Consider the following 27,430-nt stretch of genomic DNA (forward strand, 5'->3'; position numbering starts at 1 on the left):
TTGAATTAGAAGTTATTGGCTTGAAGCAGACTTAAATAACTATTCTATATATAGATCATTTTGCAAGTTGTCAACAACACTGATCCAGAAGCACCCATATCCAAAATAAAAGTTTGTTTTTACGTAGTATTAGGGCTGTCAAATGATTAATTGCTTTTGTTTACATACGATATGTTTGTATTCTGTATATAATCGTTATGAATATATAAATACATACATATATATATTTAAGAAATATTAACAAATGTATATACATTCATATGGTTATACATCATTTATATTGTATATACATATAGATAACTTGTATATAAATATATGTACTTAAAATGTTACACGGATGTGTGTATTGTTATATACATAATTATTATACACAATAAAAAAACTTTTATTTTGCTAACGATTAGTTGTGATTAATCGTTTGCTAGCCCTACATAGTACACATCTGTTCACTGTGCATATTCATTTTGTATTTATAAAAACATAAATGTATACATTTAAAAAAAATATATCAAAATCTTAATTTTTATATATTTAAGAAAAAATATCAAAATTAATATTTTCATATCGTTTAAATTATTGTTAAATATAAATAGATGTAAATATTTCCTAAATCTGTATAGATGTATGTGTATGTTATTATAAATACAAAATGAATATGCACAGTACAAAGACATATATAATGTAAACCCAAACGATTAATTGGGATTACTCACTTGACAGTCTAGTACTGAACAAAAATCGAATAACGTTATAATTACTTATTGAGTTGGACACTATAGGAACAAGTGGTGAGTGGCTAAGAATTTTCGCACCTCAGAACTTGTTTCCATTAGCTTTACAACTTTTTCAGATCCATAAATTTGCCCCCACCAGTTTTCACCGACAGCTATGTTCGACTTCGCAGGAGTGGCAGATGACTCTGTTTTGCCTGCCTCTCCAGTGTGTATAACACTGTTGTCTCGATCTCAAGATGGCACAGCCTCTGCCCTTGTGTAAGCCACAAATATGCTCAGCATTATGGAGGCCCTGGGAGCCGTTCAATGAATCAGTCATTCTGGGCATGAAAGGCATTTCTGCAAACTCAAAACATTACGCTGCTTACCTTCCCAAACTCACACTTAGAATTTAATAGATGGGAACGTTTATGCCACAGTATACCTGGAAACATATAGTGTTGTATAAGAAAATATATTTATTCTTGGACAGATATAAATCATTTGATTAGTTTTGTTGTATGAATCAATGCCGGTTTGTACATATTGTTATTTCAATGGATCTTTTATGATCTCGCTGTCGATTTCAGCTGTATCACCCAGTTAGTTTTGCCAAGCTGTTAATTACAAAATAAATAGCCGTAAAAAACAACTTCAAAGAGTCTCTCAGGAGACACGTCTGTTTTGGTCATGGCTGTGTGGTTATGTACAGCTTCAGCTGAGCTCATAAATAAGCGGTCAAGAATACGGAAGGCTTGTGCTGGCCGCTCCTGCAGTGTTCCAGGCACTTCGTTTCCTGTGTTGTGATGCTGAGTGTTGTAGTCAGTGCTGTCATGTTTTATCTGAGCTCTAATCTGCGGGTCACTCGGCCTGGCTGGGCTGAGCAGTGCCGCCTGTAAAAGAGTTGGAATTTCCATTTCTGTCTTTTATAATCTTTCGATCATCATCGTCCTTCTGTCCTGTCTTTCAGGTGACAAGTCATCCAGAGCCGGTATCCCAGGCCATGAGCTTGCAGCAGGCCCCGCAGGCCCAGTACAGCATACCGGACCGCGACAAGCAGCTGCTCTTCTCGGACTTCGAAGATCTTAGTGCCTCCTTCCGCAGCCTTTACAAGAGTGTGTTCGAGCAGTCCTACAACACACAGGGTGAGTTTTTGATTCTGAATGTTAACGTTGCAAACATGTTTCGACATCTTCGTTTGAAATAAAAGTGGCAAACAATTGTATTTACTTTGGTATTTGAAGTCTAATGACGTTGGAATGTTCGTCATCATTGGGTTTTCCAAAGCATATTCGGCTTCTTTCTTTAGGTCACGTTGAACAGTTCGTCTACTAAGAAAGTGATTGGAAAGCGTTAACCATTCGAAATCCGTCACGGTACGGGAACATTCGCATTGCTTGATGTAGTTCACGGCAGGATTTCCCGTCTTCGAAATGAATGCCTGTTGTTTGTAGTCTGATTGACTGATGTACAAAAAACATTTGACAGGCACAATGTCACACCTCCGCGTCTAACCCAGTCGCACGAATCAAACGCTTTTGATGTAAAGGTTTCCAAAGTGAACTTCTTTAATCTATCATCTATGTTTCATTAGCAGAACGTTGTTGGCTTTTTATGTGCATAAAAGTGAAATCTCTTAGTCAGACAAGCTCGAGCAATTAAAATGAGCAAATAAAGCCGGCGAGAGGATTTCACACCCCACTGCTGGAGACACTGAGCTAATTCACTGGCTTTGATAATAGGTAATGAACTCGCATTATTATTCAGGGGGGCTGCTGGCTAATTGCTTTTTCTCTGCACTCCCATGGTTGGACAATAGGCTTTCTCTGCTGATAAGAGATGCACCCCTGTCACCCCGTCGATGAGTGTTCTCTGGCGATTGCGGCGATGCGAGGCCCGCCGTCTGCATTAAAAGCTCTCCACCGGAATAGGTTTACACTGCCAGCGCCATGATGGACAGGGCCTCTTAAGACCGCCAGAAACACGCTTCAATGATTGCTATTGAGTGTGCAGATGTTGGAGGCTTGTCAGGCGTTTTTAGAAACTAGTTGAAACAATCGCTACACAAATGGGAAGTTAAGAACGGAATCGGGATGGGTTTAAAGGACAGGTGAAAATGTTTGTGAATTTGTATATTATGTCCTAGAACTAAGGATTTAAAACCACACAACCTGTTTTATTTTTATTTAATGCAGAGTTATGGGTGTGACATTTTCAGTCAAAGCTTGAAATATACATTTTCATTTTGCTTGTATTTGCCATATATGAACCATCTTTTTGTTTTACTTAACCCTGATGATAGAGTCCAGACATCACACAAATATCAGTCTGAGCACAAGTTTTCTATTCTAAAAGGGAAAAATGACAAAAAGGATGCATGTTTTTGAGAGACAACATACTTGCGTACATACATGTAGGATTTCTGTGAATTAAAAGGTACAACCCACATATGAGAAGGGATGGCACTTCACAGAACATAACAGTTATTCAATTTTTAGTGTTTCATATTAATGAGGAAAATTGACAGTTATGGATGTGACAATTCGCTTACCTGACTGTAAAAAAACATACTTTAAAAACCCAAAAAAACGCTTTAAACCACCCAATATTGACATCTGCCCTATCAGGATAGTGAAAGCCTTTGGTAAACACTAGATTTTTTTCATTTTATGTTGACGCATGGAATTGGCCGGCTGTAATGCTTGATTTACCATGTTGTATATTTTTTATAGATTCATTTTGAACCTTAAGGAATTTGTCAGATTTTTTCATTCTGAACCTCCATAATCAGTCTCTTCTTGTCCATGTTTGACGTTTAATAAACACAAGAAGTGGGATTGAGGTATGGTGAGTTTATGGAGTGGGGCTACTTGGTACAACGTCAACTACAAAAATACAAACCAGGCAACCAATTTAATTTGATGTGGAGTTAATTTCAATTTTAATTTAAAGGTACTTTATTGGCATGTTTTGGGGTATTTACAATATTGCCAAAGCGTTACACGGAAAACTAGAAACATAACACAACACAATAACAGCAAACAAAGAGGTGGAATAACAATAAGGTGCTAGGTTCAAACTATATTAAAACAATAATAAATGTTTAATGAAATATATCCAGAGACACAGTTTTAGGTTTTTAAGTTGTAATTAAATGGGTTGCATATTACAGATTTCAACAAGCTGTATGACGCATACTCTCTATTTGATCCTCCCAGGTCTGATGGGCATGCCGTCGGAGTCCTCTCAGCAGACCCACACCTCCTGCTCTTACCAACACTCCCCCAGCAGCACCATCAGCAGCCACCCTCATAACAACCAGAACAGCATCACTAACTCTCACCCCAACAGCATCCCCAACAGCGGTAGCCAGGTGCCTCTTTCCCACCCCCCTCATTCCTCCCACAACTCCCCCCACGGACAGCACCTCTCCCAGCATGGCTCCCACACCCAGCACAGCCAGCACCCGCAGCACAGCCAACATCCCCAACACAGCCAGCACGGCCAGCACCAGGCCCACGGTCAGCAACACCAACACCAGAATCTGTCCCATCAGCCCCATCCTGCCCAGCAACAGATGCAGTGCAACTCTGGTAAGAATCTGCATCTGCCATGACTTGCTTTCGTTCTTTTTCTTCTCGCTTCCTGTCTCGAACCCTCTGTCTCTGCATACTTCCCTCAACACTGACAGGCCGATTTATTCAGGCCTCTTCTCACAGTCATTTATTTTAGATTAAAAAATTTATGGCAACTTTGGAGCAGTCAGCAGTAAATCACAGGTTGATTTATACCACTGCCTCTAATGAGAACAAAGCAAATGCACCACAATTCAGAGCTGCACCCCTACAGGCGTGAAGCAGAGGGCCATGGCTCCCCCTGCTGGCTCCAGCTTGAAGTGTACCGTAGATGTGCTATCTGATGTTGCCTGATGTATCAATGGTATCATTATTTTGACTGTAATGTATCACTCTTTTCACCTGGTCTACCAGGTGACTGGTACCCCAACCTGGATGCTCTGAAAGAAAGCTGCCGCATCGCCAGCAGCTACAACTGGGCCGATGTGGACCTTTCACCTTTTCAAGGTATTATCTACAGTTTTATGTTGGTAAACTTTATGTCAAACAGTTATTTACAGTTTGGTACTACACTGTAAGTTCCTTTTTTTGCTTTACGAGTCATGTATAATGTTTTAAACCAACTCATAAGAAGTGTAGCAATTTAAGCTTATTTTTGCAAGTAGCAGCAACTCACGACTAGATACAATTTTAAATAGTTAGCTGAAATAACTTGTAAAGAGAATTTTTGTTTATTTTAAAGCAAAATGTATGACGTTTCACAATCTAGCCTCCCTTTTTTTATACTTGCATTTTGTTTTATATAATACATTCAACTTATTATTTTTATCATGGATATTATTCATTTACTATGGATATTAATTTGTTAAAAGACACACTTACAATATTTAAATATTTATTGGTTTTACCTTCAAATGATAAATTGTTAAATTAAAAAATATATATAATTAAATGAATACATAAAGACCTGTCTTTAATCTAGCTTCCTAAATAAAGGCCATTGTTTAAAGTTTAATTGCCTAATTTCTCACGCTTACCGAGTCGCCGTGTAGCGAACCGTGCTATCAAATGGCTTGCTTTTTAATTAAATACCAAAACAAATGTTACTTATGAAATCCGACGACTAGCAATTTCCTGCCATTTTGTGTAGGTCACTCCGGTGCTTTTCATTTAAAACAACAGCCAAGCTTTTTTCTTTCAGTGTCGTGAAATCGGCTCCACCAACTGAATCAATTATCTCGTGTCTCATTTTTCTGAAGGTTTGAAAGAGAGCATGAGGCAGGCGGAGCTGAATAACTGGTCCCTCGAGCCCACTCAGATGGCAGACCTCTGCTCCTCCATCAATCAGTTCTTTGCTCGCACTGGAATCCAGCCACAGGGGGCAGTGCAGCCTCCGGTGTGCCACGGCTCCATGCATCCAAACAAGCCCAGTACACACATCAACACAGGTGAGTGGATTCAGCCATCAAGTTTACCCACAGCTGCTATTCGATCTGTCGTAAAACACAGTCTGTTTGTTTTTCAGGAAACATGTACATGGATACGAGACAGAGCATGAGTTCTATGATGGGTCCTCCGGGCTATCCACACATGCCCCCCATGAACAGCCCTGGACCTACTATGACAGGTCCGTCCCTCTTTTCCATGATCTACTATTAGAGACAGATTCATTGCACCTTGACATCAATTCTGTTAAACACACGGCGATTCATTAGGCGTTTATATTTAACACCTGCCCAGTATGCGAGGACGTTTCCACGTAGTGACAGTTTCCCTCTGCTCTGCCCCTCAGGCCATCACGCTCAGATGAACCAGCAGCACATGATGCCTGCCGCAAACTTCCAGATGCGACGCATGCCCGCCGACGACATCCAGGACGACTTCGACTGGGACTCGATCGTCTAACCCAGTCCCCGAACGCCAAGAGTGTTGCAGACAAACGAGTGAAGAGCGGATGGAAGCAGAGTGTTTGTGTTACAGTGTGAGAGGGCTGGACCTGGCGCGTCTGCACGCCCGTGACAGAAGGCAGATTGGAACGGGACACTTGAACAGTGCAGGTTTTGTTCTGTATGACCTGAAAGAGACTCCTGTGTTCCTGGTGTTTTTATGAAAGAAAACGAAAAAAAATCTATTACTTTGAAGACAATCACATTTACTAGGACGGTTAAGTGATCGCTTTTATACTTGTCCGAGGGGCAAGTGTTTCATGTTTATGTCGAAACGTCTCCCCACCCACAGCCTTTCTGCAAGCCCACTCAATTGCCAAGCTCTCCCCTGCTCTTCAACTGTTGTTCTGTGATTTTTCGAGTGATATGTCCGGCTTGTTCTCCCCTCTCGTGGTGACTAACTCAGGCCTCGACTGCCTATCCGACAAGATCGGCTCTCTCATTTGTGTTGTGAAAGTTCCTTCGAGATGCAGGGCACCTTTTTGGAAGAGGGGCGACCGTGCAGGTGACGTAGTCTGTCTTCGAGTGAGGACGTTAGACGGTCGCTCTGATGGGTGAGACGGCACCGGTTCTCCGTAAAATTTTGCTTCTCTGACCCTACACACTGTAATATGTAGAAATGTCGCCAGGCATCTGAATCTGATTCTTGCAGATTTGAATTTTGTACGGCTCATAACAAGACGTGTAAACCACATTACCTGCAGTATTTGTACTCGTGGATCTTTGTTGTCTGAAGTGTATCATGTTTTTGTCACTTACTAGTTTTCGGTGAGTCTGGAAGCGTACAGGAAGTGATATCGATCCAAACCTCACTATTAGCAGTTTCTCTATGATCATCAGTTTACGTTTGCATGTACAATCCTCATTTGAGTTTTCTGTCTCTCACCTTGACCGTCACCTATCAGTATGTTTTCTTTTTGATGAATCGACTGATAGTCTCCCGATTGGACTGCACTTCATTTAATGCCCTCAGGACATGTGTCGCTGAATTTTTTGTGTTGTTCACTGAATTGTGGGATACTGGGAAGCCCTGTTTGTACGGTCAAATCTGTGCGGATCTGAGATTCTGCTTAGCATGAACTCGAGCACCTGCTCTTTGCTGCACGGACACAAACTTTTAAGAAGAGCAGTTCACCGTAATGCTACTAGAAAGAAAATGATGTTTAGATTTATACACTAATAACCTCATTTTGAACTACAACACAACATTTGCTTAGCCCACTAGTTCTTGTAATAAAAAAACTGTATGTTTCAATCCAGAATAGTGATGGCGGGAACCGATCTATAGTACTATGCTCTTAAACAAGGGAGTCGACTCTTTGCTCCAGGGGACTGTACTGTATCTGCAGTCTTGAGTTTGAACAAAATCTGCTCTATTACAAGAAACTTATTCAAGCATACTCGAATGCCCATTATAATGGTTTATAGAGGATCCTTAGGTATTTTGTGCAATGTAGTTTATTTAGGGCTATCCGTGATCACAATCATCTCTTTTAAAGAGCACAAAACTAATGCACAATTGTTGAAGATCTAGACTAGAGGTCCAGGCGTTTACCTTTGTCAGGGTATCTATCGCTGAGATGAGCACTTTGAGTAGGTCAGATTTGGGAAATAATCAAGATGATTTAAAAATGTCAATGTAAAGCCATAGAGTGCAGTCGAATGGGGAAATAGTGGATCTGTTTTCGAATGTTTACGCATTTCATTTATCTTTCTTGCGATTTTGTTGAATTATTTATGCACGTGTATGTGCTGACAGATTTGACTTGGTAAAGTACAGTAAAATGTTCTAACGACAATCATTTTTTTTTGTTTTCTTTCAGTATTATAAAAAGTGTTTCTAGAGGTCTTTGACGTGTATTGGTTTCTTAGGCATAGATCGCAAAACATAAATGTCATCGATGTCCTCTTAATAGTCAATTAAAAGGCGAGTGTCACAAAAAACAAGATCAAACGTCAAAGGCTTATAATTACAAATAATACTGTGCATAATTGGGTCATAAGGCTGAATATGATTTGATGCTTTTTGACCAGTTGAAGATTTTCATGGTTAATGAACCCAGTTGTCTTTTCTGGTTATCTTTTGTTTACTTTTCATCTCTTTATGTACTGTGTTACATAGCTATACAATTCATCCATACATAACCAAGATACAACGAAGCTGATGGGATTTAAGTTTGCAAAGTCGAATCCTTACCTAAACCTTAAAAACCATACATTTCTGCTCATTCAGAATGCAGTGATGCTGAATCTGTGAGTCGGCTCACATCGCCTACAACAGAGAAAAGATTACAGAACTGTTTTCCACTTCACCCCACACCAATAGTTCATTGTCTGTATTTGCATCTGTTTTTTGGTTGTCATGCTGTACACATTGTGTTTTGAGCTCCCTACATTTTCCTTTTTTTCCTCGAAAGCTTGTATGTCCTGTGTTTAGTTTTGAATGCTGTCCAAGTGTTCGCAAGCCTTGTTAAACTAGCCTCAGTGTTTGTCATACAAATAGCTTTCAGACCGGTCATACGTGCACTTTGAAAAGAATTAAGAAGCACAAGCGCTCATGTTGTTCATTAACCGAAGCAGGATCTCAAAGCGTCCGCTCGCTCGCCGCCGAGCGCATGTTGAGCCCATCCTCAGTGTGAACTTTGATAGCATACTGTTGTGTACAGTACACCCCGTATCACGGTTTGTCTCGATGTTGACCTCAGAAGGACTGTCCGTTTTAAGTTGGAAATATTTCGTATGTATTGCCAATCTATTTGTGGTAGTGATGTGTTTGGATCTCTTGTTTGCCAAAGAGAGAAAGGTCGATTTTGTAATATATAAGGTCGCAGGTAATGGGCGTCCTTCCCAGTTGAAGGGAAAAGTAAGTCTGATGGATCGGACTGAACGGAAAGCTTACGGGAGAGAATGTGCGTGTGGAAAGGTGATGATTAGATGCTCTCTCTCTCTTTTTCTCTAAAATGAAAAAAAGGAAACATTGCTCCTTTGATTTTGTGTTTGTGTTGTGTGAAAGTTTTAACTGTTCGACTCGGTTTTCGTAAAACAAAACAAAAAAGAAAAATACAAATAAAGTGGAGATGCATCTGCCAGAGAGATTACTGTAATGAGAGGAAGGTTTGAGAAGCCTTGTTACATTTGCGGGAGAAAACTGCCAACAAGTTCTGGTATATGGAGCCTATTTTATTCATTGTTGGTGTGTTGTTGTGCTTATTGTAAATATGTGTCTTTTCAATTGTCCTTTTTCCTCTGGGGTGGTGAGGGGTCAAGGCAAGGGCTCGGGTTCACCTGCGAAAGAAAAGAGGGAGATGAATACAGAGTATTTTGTTATTGTCTAATCCAAGGGTGACACAGTATGTATATATCTATATTGTATATATGTGATGAAAATGCGTTGGCTTTTTGTGTGACACTACCTTTTACCTGTACTATGGTTCAACATTCAGTGTTTCAATGTTTATATTCTATTTTAATCTTTGTTTTCTGTTTGATTTTGTCCTGGTCATTACTTGTATTTGTTGTTTCCTTTATTTTCCCCGTTTTGTCCTTTTTTGTTATTGCACGGTTTATTACTTTTGCTGTCCGATAAGATGACACGGCTTCTCTTTGTATTGGTTTTAGTGCTGTAAAATAACTCTGAAGTGTCATTAGGATTGTCAATACTCCCCTTTCCCCGATATGCATGAATGGCACTTAAAGAAATAAAATATGTTAACTTCACTGTGGAATCTTTAGTGCTTTGCGAGATTTATTTTGGAGACAACTGTTTTTTTTTGTCCACTAAAAAATCTGAAAATGTTTTTTCTGAACAATTCATTGAATACTTCTGTACTTCACAGCCATGTTTCATCGTATCAAAAATTAAATAAAAATGTAATATTAATATGATCTTTATAAAGTGACACAAAACTGACATCAGATGCTGTAGGGAAACTTTACTCCACTTTTAAACTGCTTTAGTTTATTTCATTATTTTTAATAAAAATCTTCCTTTTAATTTTTTTATACTTTTCATAATTTCCTTATTATTTAATTAGAACATTAAAGGTCCAGTGTATGAGATTTAGCTGCATCTAGTGGTGAGTTTGCAAAATGCAGCCAACAGCTCACTCCACCCGACCCCCCTCCCTTTCAAAGCACTACGGTGGCTGACACCGACATAAGGGGTCGTCACACCTTAGGTTCTTTGCCAAAGAAGATAACGTATTTACAAAACGCGCTTTGAGCAGTTTGTCAGTTTAGGGCTACTGTAGAAACAACATGGTGAATTCCATGTAAGGGGACCCGCGGTATATGTAGATAGAAATAGTTCATTCTAAGGTAATAAAAACATGACACTTCATTATTTAAGGTCTTTATACACCTCTGAAGACATAGTTATGTATATTATATTGCATTTATCTCAATAGCTCCTCCCTAATATCATACATTGCACCTTTAAGTTATAACAATAAGCATGTTAACTGGTCTGGTTTTGCACGATGCATCTAGGTTAGCTGTCTTGTTAGTAAAAAAACTCCTCCTGATGACAAGACAGCTATCGATGTTCCTTGGGTTGTGAACTTTTTGCAGTACTCAAGCCGCTGCTGTGTTTGAAGCCCCCTAAAAGTTTGCATTTCCCTACACTTATGTGTTTGGCACCTACAGTCACCAAGCTGCTTTGAAATCGGAAGTCTTTGTAATCTCCGTTTCTTCCTGAAGTGCACACACAGTCCCTTGGTACTTCCCCGACCTATTTCAGATTTTACAAACTGGTGCTTTCGCTAACTTGGCAATCTATTTCTAGTATCTAAAGCTCATTCAATCTATATTCATCCTTTAAATGCTTTTATTAAAAGCTCCAAAATAAAAACCCTTCCAGATTCTGGCAGAAATAATTTTTGCAAATGTTGGCCAACCTGCTGTTGATTATTAATAAGCACTTTTTAAAAGAAGCCATCAAGGATATTTACTTTCGTCAAGAATGCTTATCCATGAAATCGTAAACGTAAGAATCATAAACCACAGTTTTTACAGGTATAAAGGTCTATTGCACTGACATGCATCTTTATTCAGGAAAAGTGTTATTTAGGGGATGTATTTGATTTTTACAGTGCTGGGCATTTGAGTCTGATACAGTCGTGCATACACATACCGTTCAGCTTTTCTGGAAAAATACTGTATTGTCCTTATAAATAACTTGTAACCTTTGCATGTATTGTGTAAAGCTGCTTTTCAGAGGGTTTCTCCAGCGGGAGCCCAGGGTTCCATTCCTTTATTCTCTATTTTAAAAAATTCATGATCTTGAATGTTGCCAATACTTACGGTAGCATTTAGTTATGTTATATTGTGTCTAATACATTTGAGCTTTATGGTGTTTTCTGGAGACTATTTCAAAAGGAACTGATGCAGAATAGGATATGTTTTATATGATAATGCAAACTGAACACTTTATATTTTACAAACTGATAACCAGTTTTTTATGTTTAATGCAATTCAATGGTGCCACATGCTTTATGCATAGAATGGTATCGAATGTCTTTAGTGTGCTTTGGGTCTTAGAAAAAATTAATAAAGATCTCCTGGGCGCTGTATTATTTACATTATAATAAAAATGTGCTGGATCTGGTGAGTATGCATGATTAAGTCATCACAAATTGAGGGATAATGCAACGTATCATGTTGTAAAGATAGTATTAAAATGTTAAGTTAAGCACTTTAATAATGTCAGATGAGAGCAAAGGTTGTCACTTAAACTTCATTAAATGACACTCATTAAATCAAAAGGTTTTAATCCTTAGGAAAACATGTGATCTCAACTTAATTGCTAGTTTACCCAGGAACCTACTGAGATGCACCGACTAAACCAAACAGAGGAAGGTATTTTTCTTATTGCATCTTACCAAACAAAGGAACTTCTTTTACTGATCCAACATGTAACTGATGCAACCTGTCAATAAACATGAAATGCAACCTCCCCATATTTCTCCTTGATTGCAAATATGTGTCTTTGTTAAACTCCAATGACAGCCACGACTGTATCAGTTCAGACCTATTTATGACATCTGTAAATAATATTTTTGCACAGACGTCCGATTTTAGTTTATGATGTTTTAACAGTTGCTTATAACATGCATATGAATGGACTTGTATTATTCATCAACAAGGTCATTATAAAGGAGCACTGTCTTATTATGGAATTATGTTTGGAAGATATTTAAATCAGCTTCCAAATGTTTATGATCATAATTTGAATAAAAGATCTGGGACTTGTAAAATCATTGTTAGTCACTGCTGGATGTGGTAATGTTAATCTTTCATGTTTTGTTGATATTAGATGAAAAAGCTTGTTTAGTTACACACATGTCTGTAAAGGGAACAGGATGTTCACAAAGGATGGTTGTGTGGTCAGCAGGGAAACGATGACCATGTGTGGTACATATCCTGAGAGGCAAATGTTTCCACACTGTTGGATCAAACTGTTATTGTGACCATCTCTACCACAAGAAATTTTGCGCAGGTGATTTATAAAATAAGTTTATAAAACAGTCAAGTTAGATGAGATGTTATGATTGTGAAGGTTAATTCAACCTTTAAGTGACGTGCCAAAATACCTCATAAAAATATTCGTGTGTAGTTAAAAGAAAGGAATTGCAGGCCTGTATAATAAAACCCAGTTCAATTACTGAAAGCAGCACTGCCCCCTAGTGGCCATTAACTGAAATTACAGCAACAAATCAGACCCATTGGGAAAACAATGTTTTTACTCATTTGAGCAACCGAACTTATTGACTCTTGAAAACGTGAATGCTGTTATCACGTGATAATGATACAAATAAAAATGCACAGTTTAGGTAAACCAATAAATTGACGTTACATTTTATATTATCAATGACATTAGTTCTTTAGGCTATAATGTTTTCCAAAGAAAAATCCTTCAAACTACTCCTGTATACTATTTTAAACATTTAAACAACCTTTTAAATGCTGCAGCAATTTTTTTAATACAAATTAATCCTAGTTAAATAATAAACAAATCTTGATGCATACGAGTACACTTTTGTATCAGAATTTAATACATTCTTTATTTAGCCAAACTGCAAGAATGTGAAGTTTTATAAAAGGTCGGGTCTATAATAAGAATGAAAAATCAATTGTCATCATCAATCTTGTTTTGTGCATTAAAAAAATGCTAAAATTGCTCAAAATACTTTGATTGTTGATTGAGTAATATTACTTTTAATGCTTTATAGTTCAAATTAATATATTACAATATTTTAAAAAGTACACATAGTGTCCAACGCCCCATTGAAGATGATCACAGCCTATCAATAAATGCATCACTTACAGTTACAGTCTATGCAAAGTACCAAAAATGAACATATTAGTTTAATTATGTTCATATTTTTGGCCCAATGGCCTATTCAGGCTTCGCCAGCCCACTTGCACCAATGGCCCATCGTTATGTTTTTTTGTGCCTCTCCCAAATCTTCGACCTGACCGTCCAGTTACATTGGGAAGCGTTGTAAGCTCCAGTGTTCATCCGCCATTTTCAGCACACTGGAAAGCAGGTAGACCCAAAACTGCACAGTGCCGGTGAAAACAACAGGTAAGTGTTTGAAGAAAACCTGCTCACGTTTTTATTTATTTCGACCCTTTGCATCGCATCACTGATGGCTCGAAGCACCTTGCTCGGACGAAAGAGTTGCATCGCATGGCACTATGAGTGGCCGGATTGATGATAACAATAAAATGCGTTTGTCCTGCCAGCTCTCATCTCAACGGCTCTAAAACATTTTGTGTAACTTTTTCATTTCTTTTAGGACATTCTTGAAGCTGAAATCAAACCATGCGCGTGTGTTTTTGAGCGCGATGTGTGTTTGTTTGCCTCAAGTCGGTACACAACCTCAACATCCCTGCATGGATAAACCACACAACCGGGTTTTATCATCGAATTAACATGTGGTTTCCATGACAATCATTTAAGTCACAATTTAAACGTATTTGAGAGATACTCATTTGCATGCATTTTATTGTATTTAAGTTGTTAAAAATGATCACGTGCGTATATAACGTTACGTATTTTGCCTCGCATGCGTAAATATCGTGTAAGTGATGCTTTTAAAAACTGTGAAACTTTAAACAGATTGCTAAACCATCTCATGCTTTGGGTCCTGAAACGCCTTCTTTGTCCCCTAGCCGCCGTCTGTTAATAACAATGATACCACAAGCAATTTCTCATTCATCTTTTGTTTTTGTTCATCGTTTTATTGCATGTAACGTGCAGTTCGAATGAGATCTATTGACAATGAAGAGTCACAATTCAGTACAGCAAAGGAAAAGTGAGGATGTGTAGATAAAATTGTTGCTCTGTTTGGGTGAACTTGAAGAACACACTGATGCCAAGTCATATTTTTTAAAGGTGGTTAAAATAAAGTTTTGAATGTTGATGTTAATCCACACGCTATACAAGAAGCTGCTGCCCACAAGTCATCTTTTACTGCCAGATAGAAATACGATTTGTTTTTCACTATAGTAATTGAATGGAAAGACTGTTATTGAAAGCCTTTTTTCGCTCTTTTGTAAATGAAAGCAATTTTTTAACCTATTTATTGAATTTTAAGTGTAATGATGGAATGATTTACTTTTATCAGCAAACATCCATCTATGACGAAACCCTACAGAAGAGCAGTCAGAGTTTTGATGTTTTAATTTAGTTTCTTCTCACTGTTTTATGTACGTGCACCCAAAGGCAGCGGAAGCTGAGAATCTGTCTCCGGCCTCCAGACTTACATAATGTGTGTCACATCAGAGGTCCCTGTGTGTCAATTTCCCTTTATTTTCTGCACCTGTCATCCAAACCTGATGATAGTGTTCTACTTCCCGTCCTGCCGGCTTCTGTTATTGCACCATTCTTACACCCAAAAATCTCAGAAGACCCATAATAAAAAGATGGATTGTATTTGTTGAGAGCCGTGTGCTTGGCTGAATAATTTAGCGTTGTTTGAGAGGTTTCTCACAGGTGGTTTGTTTAACCTTGGGGTTTGGCATAAGGCTTGGTTCATGACACATAGCTTGTAATGATAGTGAGGCCCCTGGTAATAAGACACTGTCACTGCCGTTAAACTCGAGCAATGAGAAGTGGCTCTTATCTGTCTTGCCTGTGACCAGCATTATGTATTGGCTGAGTAAAGCTTATAGTCTACACACTTCACAAGACTATTTGCGGTTTCAAGCATACCGCTGGACCGCAGTCATTCCATTCTCTCAAGTCCCTTCCTGCGTATTAAACGTGGAGGATTTCTTATCTGGTCCTGGTCCTATATAAAAAATACAGCTCCTAATTTCCCTATATAAATGATACAGCTCCTATTTTCCCGTTTTATAGATTTCATGAAATAAGTAAGGTCTTAGGAGATCAGTCAAGTGTGAAATCCTCAACCCAGGTATGGCGGGATAAAAATCTTGCTGAAGGGATTTGCTTAAAAAATGAATATCTCTACTGGAATAGGAGGTACCATGAGCACTGGCTACATAAAAAGACTTTGTAAAGTAAAAAGAAGTGTTTGTTTATATATTAAGGTCGTAATGGCTACGCCTGGAGGAGCATATGAAACCATGAACGACATCCCAGCTCATGTGTGGAGAGGTCTGCCGAACAGCATGAAGCTGGGACCATCAGCTGTCGACCCAAATCGTATTGGTGAGTACGATGAGATTGGGAAATTATCAAATAAAAAATATTTGTATATGAATATATTGAATTAGGTATGAACTGGGTTTTAAATTGTGGATTATGAGATATTTTTGTAACTCAATTCCTTGCATAAAAAGGTGCAATTTGTTATAAATTTGCACAAGTGGTGTACCTTACTTTTTCTATTTTTATTTTCAAAAATGATTTAAAAATGAAAGAACAATGTTTACTTTCTTATAATATTCACTGTTGTCTGGTGGTTTAACTGGTCAGGTTTACGGTCCTAAAGAACATTAGTGGAACTACAGGCTTGTTTTGTTCTGGGCAATTCCAACGTGACAATTTGCGTTATGGACGTGACATAAAAATGCTCAGAGAATGAATTTGTTACGATTATATTGAGCCATCTGTTTATATTTTAAACAAACATTTATTTCTAAACATCAAAAAATGTCAGTCTGTGAAAAATATATATATTTAAAAAAGTGAAATAAACATGCATTATGGAGACGATAAACTGTAGGATTTCTATAAAATAAAATGCACAATCCTGAAGCAATAATACCCAATGAAGGGAGAAGGGATAACTCTTTATAGAACATAAACTAGTTACTTTATATTCATTTTCATGTGTCCATTTATGAGGAATATGTAGCTTTGGATGTGACAATGCTGAAAATGGCACTAACCTGACTATGAAATATCATGCACTAAAAATAAAACAATGCTTTACAAATTTGAAGAGAGATCTAACATGGGTATTTGAACCACCAAATGTTAAAATCTGTGCTGTTACCATAGATAAAATCCGCTGGTAAAAACTTTTTCATGGAATTGCCCTTCTATGAAATGGGGATGCAGCAGTTAAATGCACTTTGGTGGTGCCCTAAAAAAAACAATAAATGTTTAATACTGGACACTCCAAAAATTGGTAGTCTGTTGATATCACAAAGTGTTTCATTTTCAAAGAAGAGCATTTCATTTACAGAGATGCAAACTACTCCGCTTTCAGCCAACTTCACCTTTTGTAATCACTTGAAACGGGCATTTTTAAAAAGAAAACTTTGGAAACCTGAAAATCTTTATTAAATATAATGCATTTATTATATAGATAATCCATTTTTCCCCCACACCACAAGAAAATCTGATTGTCTACACTTTGTGACCACCATGTTTTACATCCATGTGCTATACATCAAATTTTTCATGACATACTGTTGCTATCTTTTTACAGGTGTCTGGGCATCAAGACTAATACCAAAAGGTAAAAGGTTTGGACCATTTGTAGGGGAACGAAAGAAGAGATCTCAAGTAACCAGCAATGTTTACATGTGGGAAGTATGTCAAAAATATCCCATAAAGCATTTAGGTTCAAGCCTAAATGATGAGCATAACATTTATTTTGTCTACAATTAAATCCCATTATTTTACTATCACAAGGTGTATTTTCCAGCCTGGGGGTGGATGTGTGTGGATGCCACAGATCCGATGAAAGGTAACTGGATGCGGTATGTGAACTGGGCGCGCTCCTCTCAAGAACAAAACCTTTTTCCACTGGAAATCAACAGAGCAATTTACTACAAAGTGTTGAGGGTAGGATATCTTTTATGAACATAAATAAAATGCATTGGATTAAAAGCATAAAAGGATTGATTGCATACATCAACATGGAAAATAGAGAAGCCTAAAAACACCTATTTAATAAAAACGCGGCACATTGAGACAAATTAATGAATACATAAGAAAAAACAAATTTCTTAAAAATCACCAAAAATATGATTACCGTGACCCTGAATGTATTTGCCAAATTTACACAACACTTAAGATTTCAGTTTTTTCCCCGAAAATGAGTAATTTGGTTATTTTTCGAGTAAAAAAGTATTTTATCTAACTTAGTGAAATCACTTTCATACATTTTAAGTGTGGATTTTGTATCCTAATACTTTCTCATACAACTATGCACGTGACTTCTGTTACATACATTTTATTTCATATGAATAAGAATTTAACGTAACCTGACAAAAAGCATTTTCTACTTATTTTTATAAGCTGTCTGCTATTTGTTATGAGGGTCTTTCCCTAAATGCCTGCCAGAGCGTCAAGGCCTAGATAATATTTCCTCTTATGGCATACCAAAAAGATGGGCTCTTATTGGTCCGTGTCCTTCCTGTCAGCCAATCGGACCGGACGAAGAACTTCTCGTGTGGTACAATGGGGAAGACAATCCTGAGATAGCAGCTGCATTAGAGGAAGAAAGGACTAGCAGTCTGAACAAGAAGAGTTCGCCCAAAGCGAAGCGAGGTAGTATTAAAACGGTGTCTTATTTTGCTCACATTGAGCATTCTGTCTGTATAAGTATCTACTTTATATCCGAAAACGTATGCTTAAGCTATTTGGACGTGTTCGCAGGCGTCGCTAGCTCGAAGTCGCTAGTTAGCCACCTGGCTAATCGCATATTTCAAACGCAGATTATTAATAAAGACAAATCATGGTGCACGATGGGGGTGTGAGTTGTATGTTGTGTTGTAAATCAATGTGGTGAATAGTAAAACGGAGCAAAAAATATAACGCAGTTTTGTTCATGTTGATGGACAGGTCACTTAGTCGCCTCTCAGTGAGGCTGTGTCTTAAAATACAGTAAGATGCACAACCAGACTGCATTTTTAAGCATCTTAGTGGCGTCTGACAGCTCGATTCGCAACAATCGATTCGATCGAGCCCATGATGCACCCATAACGCTGCCTAGGTCGGCAGCTCACTAGGTTTTGAGCCACAGCCCATGTTTGACAGAAATGACCTTCCAGACCCTCCTCGTAAATGAGACTTGAGACATGTGTAAACTTATAATCACATGTAAAGGCTCAAATGTGAAAGTCCAATTTTTGCATCGAATGCATAAATGCATTGTCTGTTGGTACATAAGCCATTTTATTCAAATAGTCTGTTGACTTAATTTGTAATCCATTTTAAGTGGGTGTATCTGATCTAAACACAACTGAACAGGACAGATGAACGTACCAAACTTGCCTGTTTATAAAAACATTTGATCATTCAATTTCCTTTAAATGACAAAAAATGCACATAACTTTGCTATATTCTCATTAATGTAAATGGTTAATACATAAGAGGAATACATATTTACATGTTAAATGCATAGTTTGCTGTCAATAATTCTTTAAACTGAAGAATATGACATATTAAGGATAATTTGTTTAGAATCTTAAACCTTGATCAAAGGTGGTCGGGGAATAAGCAGTTTGATTTTGTGACTACCGCTATCCTTTTAACTTTAAATGGATGTTAGTGTATGAAAGTTTAAGCTAAATACAGACGGTGCTTGTTTAAACCGTGACAAGGATTTGTTTTGACAAAGCTCTGACCTTTTTTGAGGTTTCATTCTGTCTGAACCGTTTGTCTGTTTTCACCTTGTGAGAGGCAAGGTCTTGGCAGGGTGATCTCTTGTACTACTAAACTCCTATAAATGTATATTTTGTCTAAGTTGCTTCATGTTTTTTGTAAGCAAAATCTAAATAGTCACGTCTGAATGAAAATCATTTTTAGCAAATGTCTTTGCATGCATTAAAGGTATGATGTTTTGTGGACAAAGTCAATGCAATATTTTTGACATGTAAAAATGAACTCATAGCGGTACATAAATGGATTACTAGAAGAGAAAAGGATGTCAATGTGTAACGTTCAGTATATTTAGAGTGTGCTTAGGTGACCTAGTTAGTAGCATTTGTCTGTTTATGAATCAGGTTTTATAAGATGCTTGTAGATGACCTTGTCACAAGGACAGCATCTGATAGCTATTTTATTGCCGCTTTAAAACACGTAAAGATGTAAACACTGTAATCTGCGCATAAAGATGAATTTGCTTCAAATTTATTAGAAAGTTAATGTTAAGCTGTTGTTTCGCACACATTAATTAAATTCACTTAAATCACTAAATTTTTAGCATCTAACAGTATGAATACTATGGGCATGGATATGGAGCGATTTAGCTCTGAAGTAAGCACGTTGTTTTCTTGATTCTTATGCTATGCACAATGCTGCTCTCTCCATAGCAGTCATTCTGGTTTGTGGTGAAAAGCAAGCTTGAAAAAGAAGGTCATGACATACTACTTTTGTTTTGGATCGTGCAGGTGGAGCTCTTTATTCTAGTATATGTAAAGGTGTTTTAGAGGGTTCTGTTGGTAGCAGTTACGACTACTTTAAAATATTAGAGCGATTGCATATTGTACGTTTTGCAAGGTCTGACAGGAAATGTTTACTTTAGATCTCAACAATGATTTTGGTTGACTGTATAGTTAAAAGTGGTCTTTTAACTAAGAATCTTCTGATGCATTTTCCTAGCAAGGAGAAAGCTGTCGGAAAGAAGCAGACTGGCTGATTTGGGAGGATTCTGTGATCCAAGTGCTACAGAATCCTCAGTCACCGAGATGCGGGACTCAGAAGAAGGTAAAAACCCTCTGGTGGGGGTTTATTTGTTCATAAGTATCTGTTCATCCCCCCATTTAATATTTGTTATAGATTACAGTGGTAGTGGAACATACGACGGTTACTGTTTTCAGATAAAACTCATCAGGTTCATGCCTAGGCTTGTCTTTTAATGGGATAGTACACCCCAAAATAAAAATTATGTTATTTCCTCTTGTCGTTTCAAACCTGTACAACTTATGCAGAACACATAGATTTTTATGAATACTGTTGATAAATGAACAATGGCGGAACCCATTCACTTACATTGTGTGGAGATAAAACCATTGCAAGTCAGTGGATACTGCCGTTGTTCGGTTACCAACATTCTTTAAAATATCTTCTTTTTTGGGTTCTGCAGAAGAAAGAAAGTCATACTTTCTTGGGCGAACTATCCCTTTAAGCAGCATTTACAATCAGAATATAGCAAACAGTATTTTTAAAAAGTATATTTTTCTTGTTGTCCAGGGCTTAATGGAGAGGAAAGAACAGTTTCACCCTCAGAGTTACAACAGGAGAATCCGCCTTCCCAGTCATCCTCCACAGAAGAGCAAAATCAGGCCCTGCCTGATGCTCCAACAACAGAAATGGATCAGACCGAGGAACTGGATGAGGAAAATACAGCGGCTGAAGGACATGAAGGACAAGTGCAGCAGTCAAACCAGAGCCCTAATCGCCCCTCTGAAGCAGAGTCAGTTGATGGCAATGAAAAGTCTGACCTGCAAATGCAGACTGGCAGCCTTCCAGAAGACGACTCTGAGAGTCCACTTTGTGACATAGAGTGTGGCTCTTATTTAGCGAATCCTGAGTTAGAAGCAGAAGGGGAATTCGAAGATGACGCCCAGGGAGGAACGTACCCCTGTCAGCACTGCGAACGTCATTTCTCCACCAAACAGGGCCTAGAGCGCCACGCTCACATTCACACTACTTCTAACCATCAAACACATACCTTTAAGTGCAGGTACTGTACCAAGCCCTTTGGCTCTCAGGTAGGCAGGCGTAGACATGAACGAAGGCATGAGAATGGAAGTAAAACTTTAAATAGGCCAGGATCACTTGCCGGAACAGCGTTTCTCCACAGTCCCTCCGCACCCAATGATTCTGCTACCTCCAGCAGCGTCTCCTCTCCAAGCCAAGCGACCATTATGAGCCCACAGAACGGTCCACCTCACCAAAGCTCTGACAGTCTGAAAAAAGAGCCTGGTACTGATTCGTACCGGTCTGTTGTAGTTGAAGAAAACGGTGAGTCCAGAGAGCTTCACCCTTGCAAGTACTGTAACAAAGCATTCGGCACACACACCAACATGCGTAGGCACCAGCGCAGAATCCATGAGCGGCATCTTATGCCGAAAGGTGTTCGGAAAAAAGGCATGCTTATGCCGGATGGCTCTTCCCAACAGCAGCACCAGCATCAACAAAGTCAGTCTGCTGCGGTTCAGGAAGAGTCATCAAGTGCCAGTCCACCACCTGTTTATGTGCCCAGTGTGGATACAGAAGATGAACGGGAGAAGGAGGATTGTATGGTTGACATCTCAAACAATATTTCTGAAAATCTCAGCCATTATATTGATGGAAAGATCCAGTCCACGAGCACAGTAAGCAACTGTGAGGTCATAGAGGTCGATTCAAGAACCGCAGCATTGTTTGGCCTTGATGCTCTCATTTTAAATCAGAAACCAAATAGTCACGCCCTTAAAGTAGAAATGCGGACTTGTCCAGTGAAAGACGTTTCGTGTGCCTCTCAATCAGTTTCTAGAAGACGAACGGCTACACCGCCATTGCTGCCGGCTGTGAAAGTGGAGCCAGAAGCTGCGTCGTCGTCTTCCTCCCTCTCTTCACCTTCCTCTCAATCCCCATTGCTGGTTGGAAACATTTTCCCCCAGTCAACAGACATGCTAGGTTTTCAAAAAGAAAAAACGGTTTATCTTTCTCCAAAACTTAAACAACTGCTGCAAGCTCCAGATGGTCAAAAACCAGCCATAGGTCTCGTTGCAGATAGCCATAGATTGACCACCCCACTTACTGTAACTTCACTGCCTGCTGTTCAAGGGCGATTTAAAAGAAGAACCGCCTCACCTCCCACGACCGTACAGACTAGCCCTTCGCAAAGAAATGACAGTATAAGCAACACAACCGGGGTTTCGTGTTCACTGAAGGTGCCAAAGATCGAAAGCCATTGTGTGTCCATTGCCTGGAGTCCATCCAGCCAAGGTCATGGTGATGCCATGAACCTAACTGGAAATGATGGTTCTCCTTCAAGAAGTGGTGGGAATTCATGTAATCAACAACCGCTTGACCTTTCCAATTCCATTAGTAAAAAAGACAATACTGCAAGCAAAAGTACCGGAGAGGCTGTGCTGGACTTAAGTATGAGTCGTAAAAGTGTTGTTGATGAGATGAAAACAAGCTCAGCCATCCTGCCACATGTAAAGAGGAAGAAACCCAACACCAGCATTTTAGAGAAAGTGTTGATGAATGAATATGCAGGTTTAAGCTCCCCTGAGGAGCAGGAAGAGGGCTCCAACAGTCTCGAAAGCCCTGATGCTCTTTCGCCTTCAGAGAGTGCCACATGCATGGGGCCGTCTAGTCCCGGTTCAGAGCGGCTCCCTTGTGAATCCACCTCTCCTCCATCGTTGACCCCTATGACTATTAATCCATCTTCTCCTTCATCTTCTAGTGTAGCATCATCGACGCCACCTCCACCTGTCCTACCCTCTGTCCCTTCTCCTCCACCATTTGCCTCACATCATGTACAGATGTCAGACATTGCATCACTTTCTCCGTTCCCTGTGTTGTCCCCCGAAATGTCCCCCAAGGCTGTTGACCACAGTTCAGAGGAAGTTTCGGAGACAGCCAACTTAACAGACACACACCACGATGCATTAAACCCCAATGAATTGGACCAAACTGCTGAGCAGTTAGACACTGCCGTTTGCGCATCACCTCAGGATACGAAAAGACATTGTAAAGCAGAATCCTCTTCAAAGTCTCAAACACTACTCGAGGGCTCAACCAATGATACTAAGCCTCAGTTGTTAAAAAATGCAGATGAAGCATGTTGTTCTCACTCAGAGCGGGATACTGCCTGTGAAACCAGCCAAAGTCGTTCCTCTGAAGGAACTTTGCCTCAAGACCTCGATATTAAAACAGAAGGGCGACCCAAATCGAAGTCTTCTCATTCTACCGTACAATCAACTCCTAAAAAGAAGCCCCTCTCAACCACTGAAGTGCAATCCACTCAGAAAACAATAATCGATTATAATTTAGTCGAAGAGGTTGCAGGGAAAAAAGAGGAGCCGGATGATGTTTCAGAGAATGGTGACGGAGTTTCTGCGTCACCTGGAACCCCAGCTAGAAATTCAAGTTATGAAGAACTAGAAACCCCTGAGAAAGAGACATTCGCCAAGAGTTTTGTGTGTAACGTCTGCAAAGAGCCATTCCGCTCCATTAAAGACCTCAGCGGCCACATAATAGAACATGCATCCGAGTGGCCTTTTAAGTGCGAGTTTTGCGTGCAGTTATTCGGGAATGCTACCGCTCTTCTCGAGCATCGTTCCTCTCTTCACGGGGTTGGGAGAATTTACATTTGCTCGGTTTGCTCAAAGGAGTTTGCTTTCCTCTGCAATCTCAATCAACATCAAAGCGACCTACATCCGAGTCAGGCTTGCACTCACACTGCCGTTGAAAATGGCAAGCTCAGACCTCAGAACTACACTGATCCTGCTCAGGCAAACGTGGAGAAAATGTCCAGCGACACCATTGCTGACTCAACTGCTGGAGCCCCCTCTCCGGATTCTTCTGAGGAGCAAAGCAATAGTGACACTAGGACGACGGGAGACAAAGAAAATGGCCACGAGGACCCGACAGAGGAACTATACACTACAATAAAGATTATGGCATCTGAGGCCGGTAAACCGAAAGGTCCAGATGTAAGGCTAGGAATCAATCAGCACTACCCCAGCTTTAAGCCTCCGCCATTTCCTTATCACAATCACTCACCTGATGGTTCGGTTGCCTCTGCAACTCATTTCACTACACACAACATCCCACAAACATTTAGCACTGCGATTCGGTGCACAAAATGTGGAAACAGCTTTGACAACATGCCCGAGCTCCACAAACATATATTAGTCTGCGCTAATGCTAGCGATAAAAAGCGTTACACCCCGAAAAAGAATCCTATACCTCTCAAACAGATCGTAAAGCAGTCTCCCAACGGCGTGCCTTCTACCACAGTAGCTGCTGTTGGACAGAATGCCTTCCGCAGGATGGGTCAGCCGAAAAGGCTTAACTTCAACCAAGACATCTCCTCCAAATCGAAGTTAACATCCTTGAGCAAGAAGAAAAACCAGCTGATTCAGAAAGCTATATTTCAGAAGAACAAGACTGCTGCTTCTGCAATGAAATCAACAACCCAGGTCAAGCAAGAGGAGACCCACAAAGTTCATATGTGCCCGTACTGTAGCCGAGAGTTTACGTACCCAGCCAGCCTCAATAAGCACATCGCATGCAGCTGTCCACAGAGACCCATTCCCAAGAAGTTGAAAAAAGGGGCACTGACGCCTCAAGATAAAAACATGAATCTCCGGAGCAGAGCCACTGACTCGGAAATCAAACAAGAGACAGGATCTGGTCCGGGCACTAAGATCTTAGGGAAGACGAGAGCACAGAGCTCCGAGCCTGTAGAAAGTGAAGCTAAACCTCTGAATAAAGGAAAATCACCTCAAGTACGCACCAAGAGGCCAGCTTTGAACCCAGATGCCATTGCCCCCCAAATTAAAAAAGGCAAAAAGAGCAACGACCCACAAACCTCCATAACTCCTGTACTTACTGATGACCATTTGGCACGACCACAGTCAAAAATGCAACGGGGACCCAAAGATGTTGCTGTGAAGAAAGAGGCTGTAGTGACAACATCTCAGTCTAAGAAGGAGGATCGGTTTTCCGTGAGGACAAGGGAGAGGATGGGTGGGCCGGTCACGCGTAGCGCTCAGATGGCTAGTGCTTCAACTCCTGTGGAAGTGAAGACTGAAGAGCCCTTAAACCCTGAGCCAGAACTGTCTGAGGTAATAGTGTTTTGTGCGACAAAATTTGTTTGAATTTTATTATGACATGTTGTTAATATATATTTTTTAAGACAAAAAGTAAAGTAAATACAAAAATATAAAGTGTAATAAATATGTTAAGTTAACGAATTTACTAATGCTAAAAAAAATACGACTTTATTATACTGTGTTATCGTGTATTTTTTGCTTAAAGGGATGTATCACCCAATTTTTTTTGTCTATTACAGGAGTCTGTGAAGTTGGCCAGGTAGAAACCAACATTCTCTAAAGGATTGCGTCAGTCATTGTCTGGACGGGGGAGTGTATAAAAAAAAATGAATAACTTGATCAGGGCCTGAATGTTGGGGGGGACTGGGAGTCCTTCCTTTCACATACACTTCACTTTGGCCCCTCGGAAGTATCTTCTCGGTGCACTTTTGTAAACAAGCCTTTGGATGTCGAACCCCAAAATGGACGAAAAATAATAAATCTATATCAAAGACAATATTTCATGATTTATAAATGTTGACCTTCTGGTTTTGTAAGGTGTTGCAAGAGGCAATCATTTACCAGTTGCTGTTTTTTTAGATGGGCCATATGTTTAATCTTTAAGGTTATCCAGCGACCTCCTAATGCATGTGCTCTGTATACAGTATGATCGGACTGATCTTCTTTCTCCAAGTCTAGACTCCGTTTTGACCTGCTCCTCTTTTACTGAGAAAAAATATTTGAAGAAGAGTATAAATATATATATATATATATAAATATATGTATATTTAAGTAAATGTAATCCTCCACAGGGAATGTTTATCTCGAGCCTCTCATCATTTGAGATGCTTTTCTGTTTTACTTTGTTGTTGTTTTGTTTTTGTAATAGTCAATGAATGGAGCTGTTTGATACAGTCAGAGTGAGCAGGAGAATTGTTTGCTGTACGGTGTTCTAGCGTCACCCGAACCAGCCAAAACCTTAAGCCATTTTTTGATTTCTTTCCTCTACGTTTTTAATCTTCAGCATTTACAGCAGGGCTGCTTGCCATTAAAATGACACTAAACCTACAACTGCGAATGAAGAATTTTTCTTCTGCACTTGCATGAAAGTGAATTGAAACAGTTCTAAGTGCCGTGAATAATACCCAAATTATGTAATTGTTAGCATATTAGTAATCTGGATGATCAGGTTACTCGTATTAATTAAAAGCACTTTATTCAGTCTAAATTGCCTTTTATGAATATCTGAAAGTGATGTGAAGCAATTTTTACAAGATATGATTATACCCGCTTGAAATCTATGTAAAACTAGCATTAATTTTCAGTGAGATGTCAAAGATTCTTTACAACCACCTCCGAAGTTTGCTTCCAGTCTATCAAGACCTATTTAATGTGTCATTTTTTTATATCCTTTGTCCGTTTTTGCCTTGTACCCAGCTCGTGTCTCTTCACCCACCAAGCATTACACAAACATCCTGTTTTTGTTGTTTCTCATTTTTATAAAATGGATAAGGCTTACGCTTTAGTTGAACATCTAACTGGACTTCTTGAAATCTTTAGTGGTCTACCTCCTGGCAAGCTTTGAACTGCGTTTTCTGCTTTGGACAGTGTGATCTCCTTCAGTCCTAAGCCCGTCTCTGTCTGTCATTTCCACTTCATAACCTGGACATAGAGATCAGAGGTCTGATCAAGATCTTAACGCTTGAAATGATTTTTAAGCAAGGAACTTTTCCAGATTTTAATTTTGCAGCATGTCTTCGCTGTCCTGCATTGATATATTTTTGAGAATGGAATGTTGACGGTGTTTTGTGATTACGACTAATAATCCTCACAAATGTAAAACGCATTGTTCTCAATGATATATTAAATTGTTTTTTTCTTCATGTAAATACAGTATGATTTTAGTTTTAACTTAATTACTTAAGAATTTATCTAGAAAGTATGCACCGATTATGTTCAACATTTAAGCAATATTTAGGTTTGATTCAATATATAAATGTAAAATATGCAC

General features: G+C 39.2%; 2 protein-coding genes across 2 annotated transcripts in view; both read left to right on the forward strand.

Moving 5' to 3' along the window:
• Positions 1 to 9,951, forward strand: part of foxj3 (forkhead box J3) — a 71,362-nt gene extending 61,411 nt beyond the window's left edge. The window contains exons 7-12 of the mRNA XM_056734945.1: positions 1,684 to 1,858; positions 3,932 to 4,306; positions 4,703 to 4,795; positions 5,548 to 5,736; positions 5,814 to 5,915; positions 6,081 to 9,951. Of these exons, the coding sequence (XP_056590923.1) occupies positions 1,684 to 1,858; positions 3,932 to 4,306; positions 4,703 to 4,795; positions 5,548 to 5,736; positions 5,814 to 5,915; positions 6,081 to 6,193 (1,047 nt within the window). The 3' untranslated portion in view covers positions 6,194 to 9,951. The remainder of the gene's footprint in view (positions 1 to 1,683; positions 1,859 to 3,931; positions 4,307 to 4,702; positions 4,796 to 5,547; positions 5,737 to 5,813; positions 5,916 to 6,080) is intronic.
• Positions 9,952 to 13,700: 3,749 nt separating this feature from the next.
• prdm2b (PR domain containing 2, with ZNF domain b) lies at positions 13,701 to 27,429 on the forward strand. Its single transcript, XM_056734854.1, has 8 exons — positions 13,701 to 13,819; positions 15,793 to 15,913; positions 17,142 to 17,245; positions 17,348 to 17,500; positions 18,082 to 18,208; positions 20,264 to 20,368; positions 20,855 to 25,452; positions 25,680 to 27,429. The coding sequence occupies exons 2-8, from the start codon at positions 15,799 to 15,801 to the stop codon at positions 25,701 to 25,703; spliced, it is 5,226 nt and encodes a 1,741-aa protein (XP_056590832.1). The 5' UTR covers positions 13,701 to 13,819; positions 15,793 to 15,798; the 3' UTR covers positions 25,704 to 27,429.
• The last annotated feature ends 1 nt before the right edge of the window (position 27,430 follows it).

Source organism: Triplophysa dalaica, chromosome 21, assembly GCF_015846415.1.
Source record: "Triplophysa dalaica isolate WHDGS20190420 chromosome 21, ASM1584641v1, whole genome shotgun sequence".
Taxonomy (NCBI): Eukaryota; Metazoa; Chordata; class Actinopteri; order Cypriniformes; family Nemacheilidae; genus Triplophysa; species Triplophysa dalaica.

Coding starts and splice junctions, on each gene's coding strand:
- prdm2b (XM_056734854.1), top strand. CDS start 15,799: ATGGCTACGCCTGGAGGAGCATATGAAACCATGAACGACATCCCAGCT. Junction 17,246..17,347: donor GCAATGTTTACATGTGGGAA/GTATGTCAAAAA, acceptor TACTATCACAAG/GTGTATTTTCCAGCCTGGGG. Junction 17,501..18,081: donor TTTACTACAAAGTGTTGAGG/GTAGGATATCTT, acceptor CCTTCCTGTCAG/CCAATCGGACCGGACGAAGA.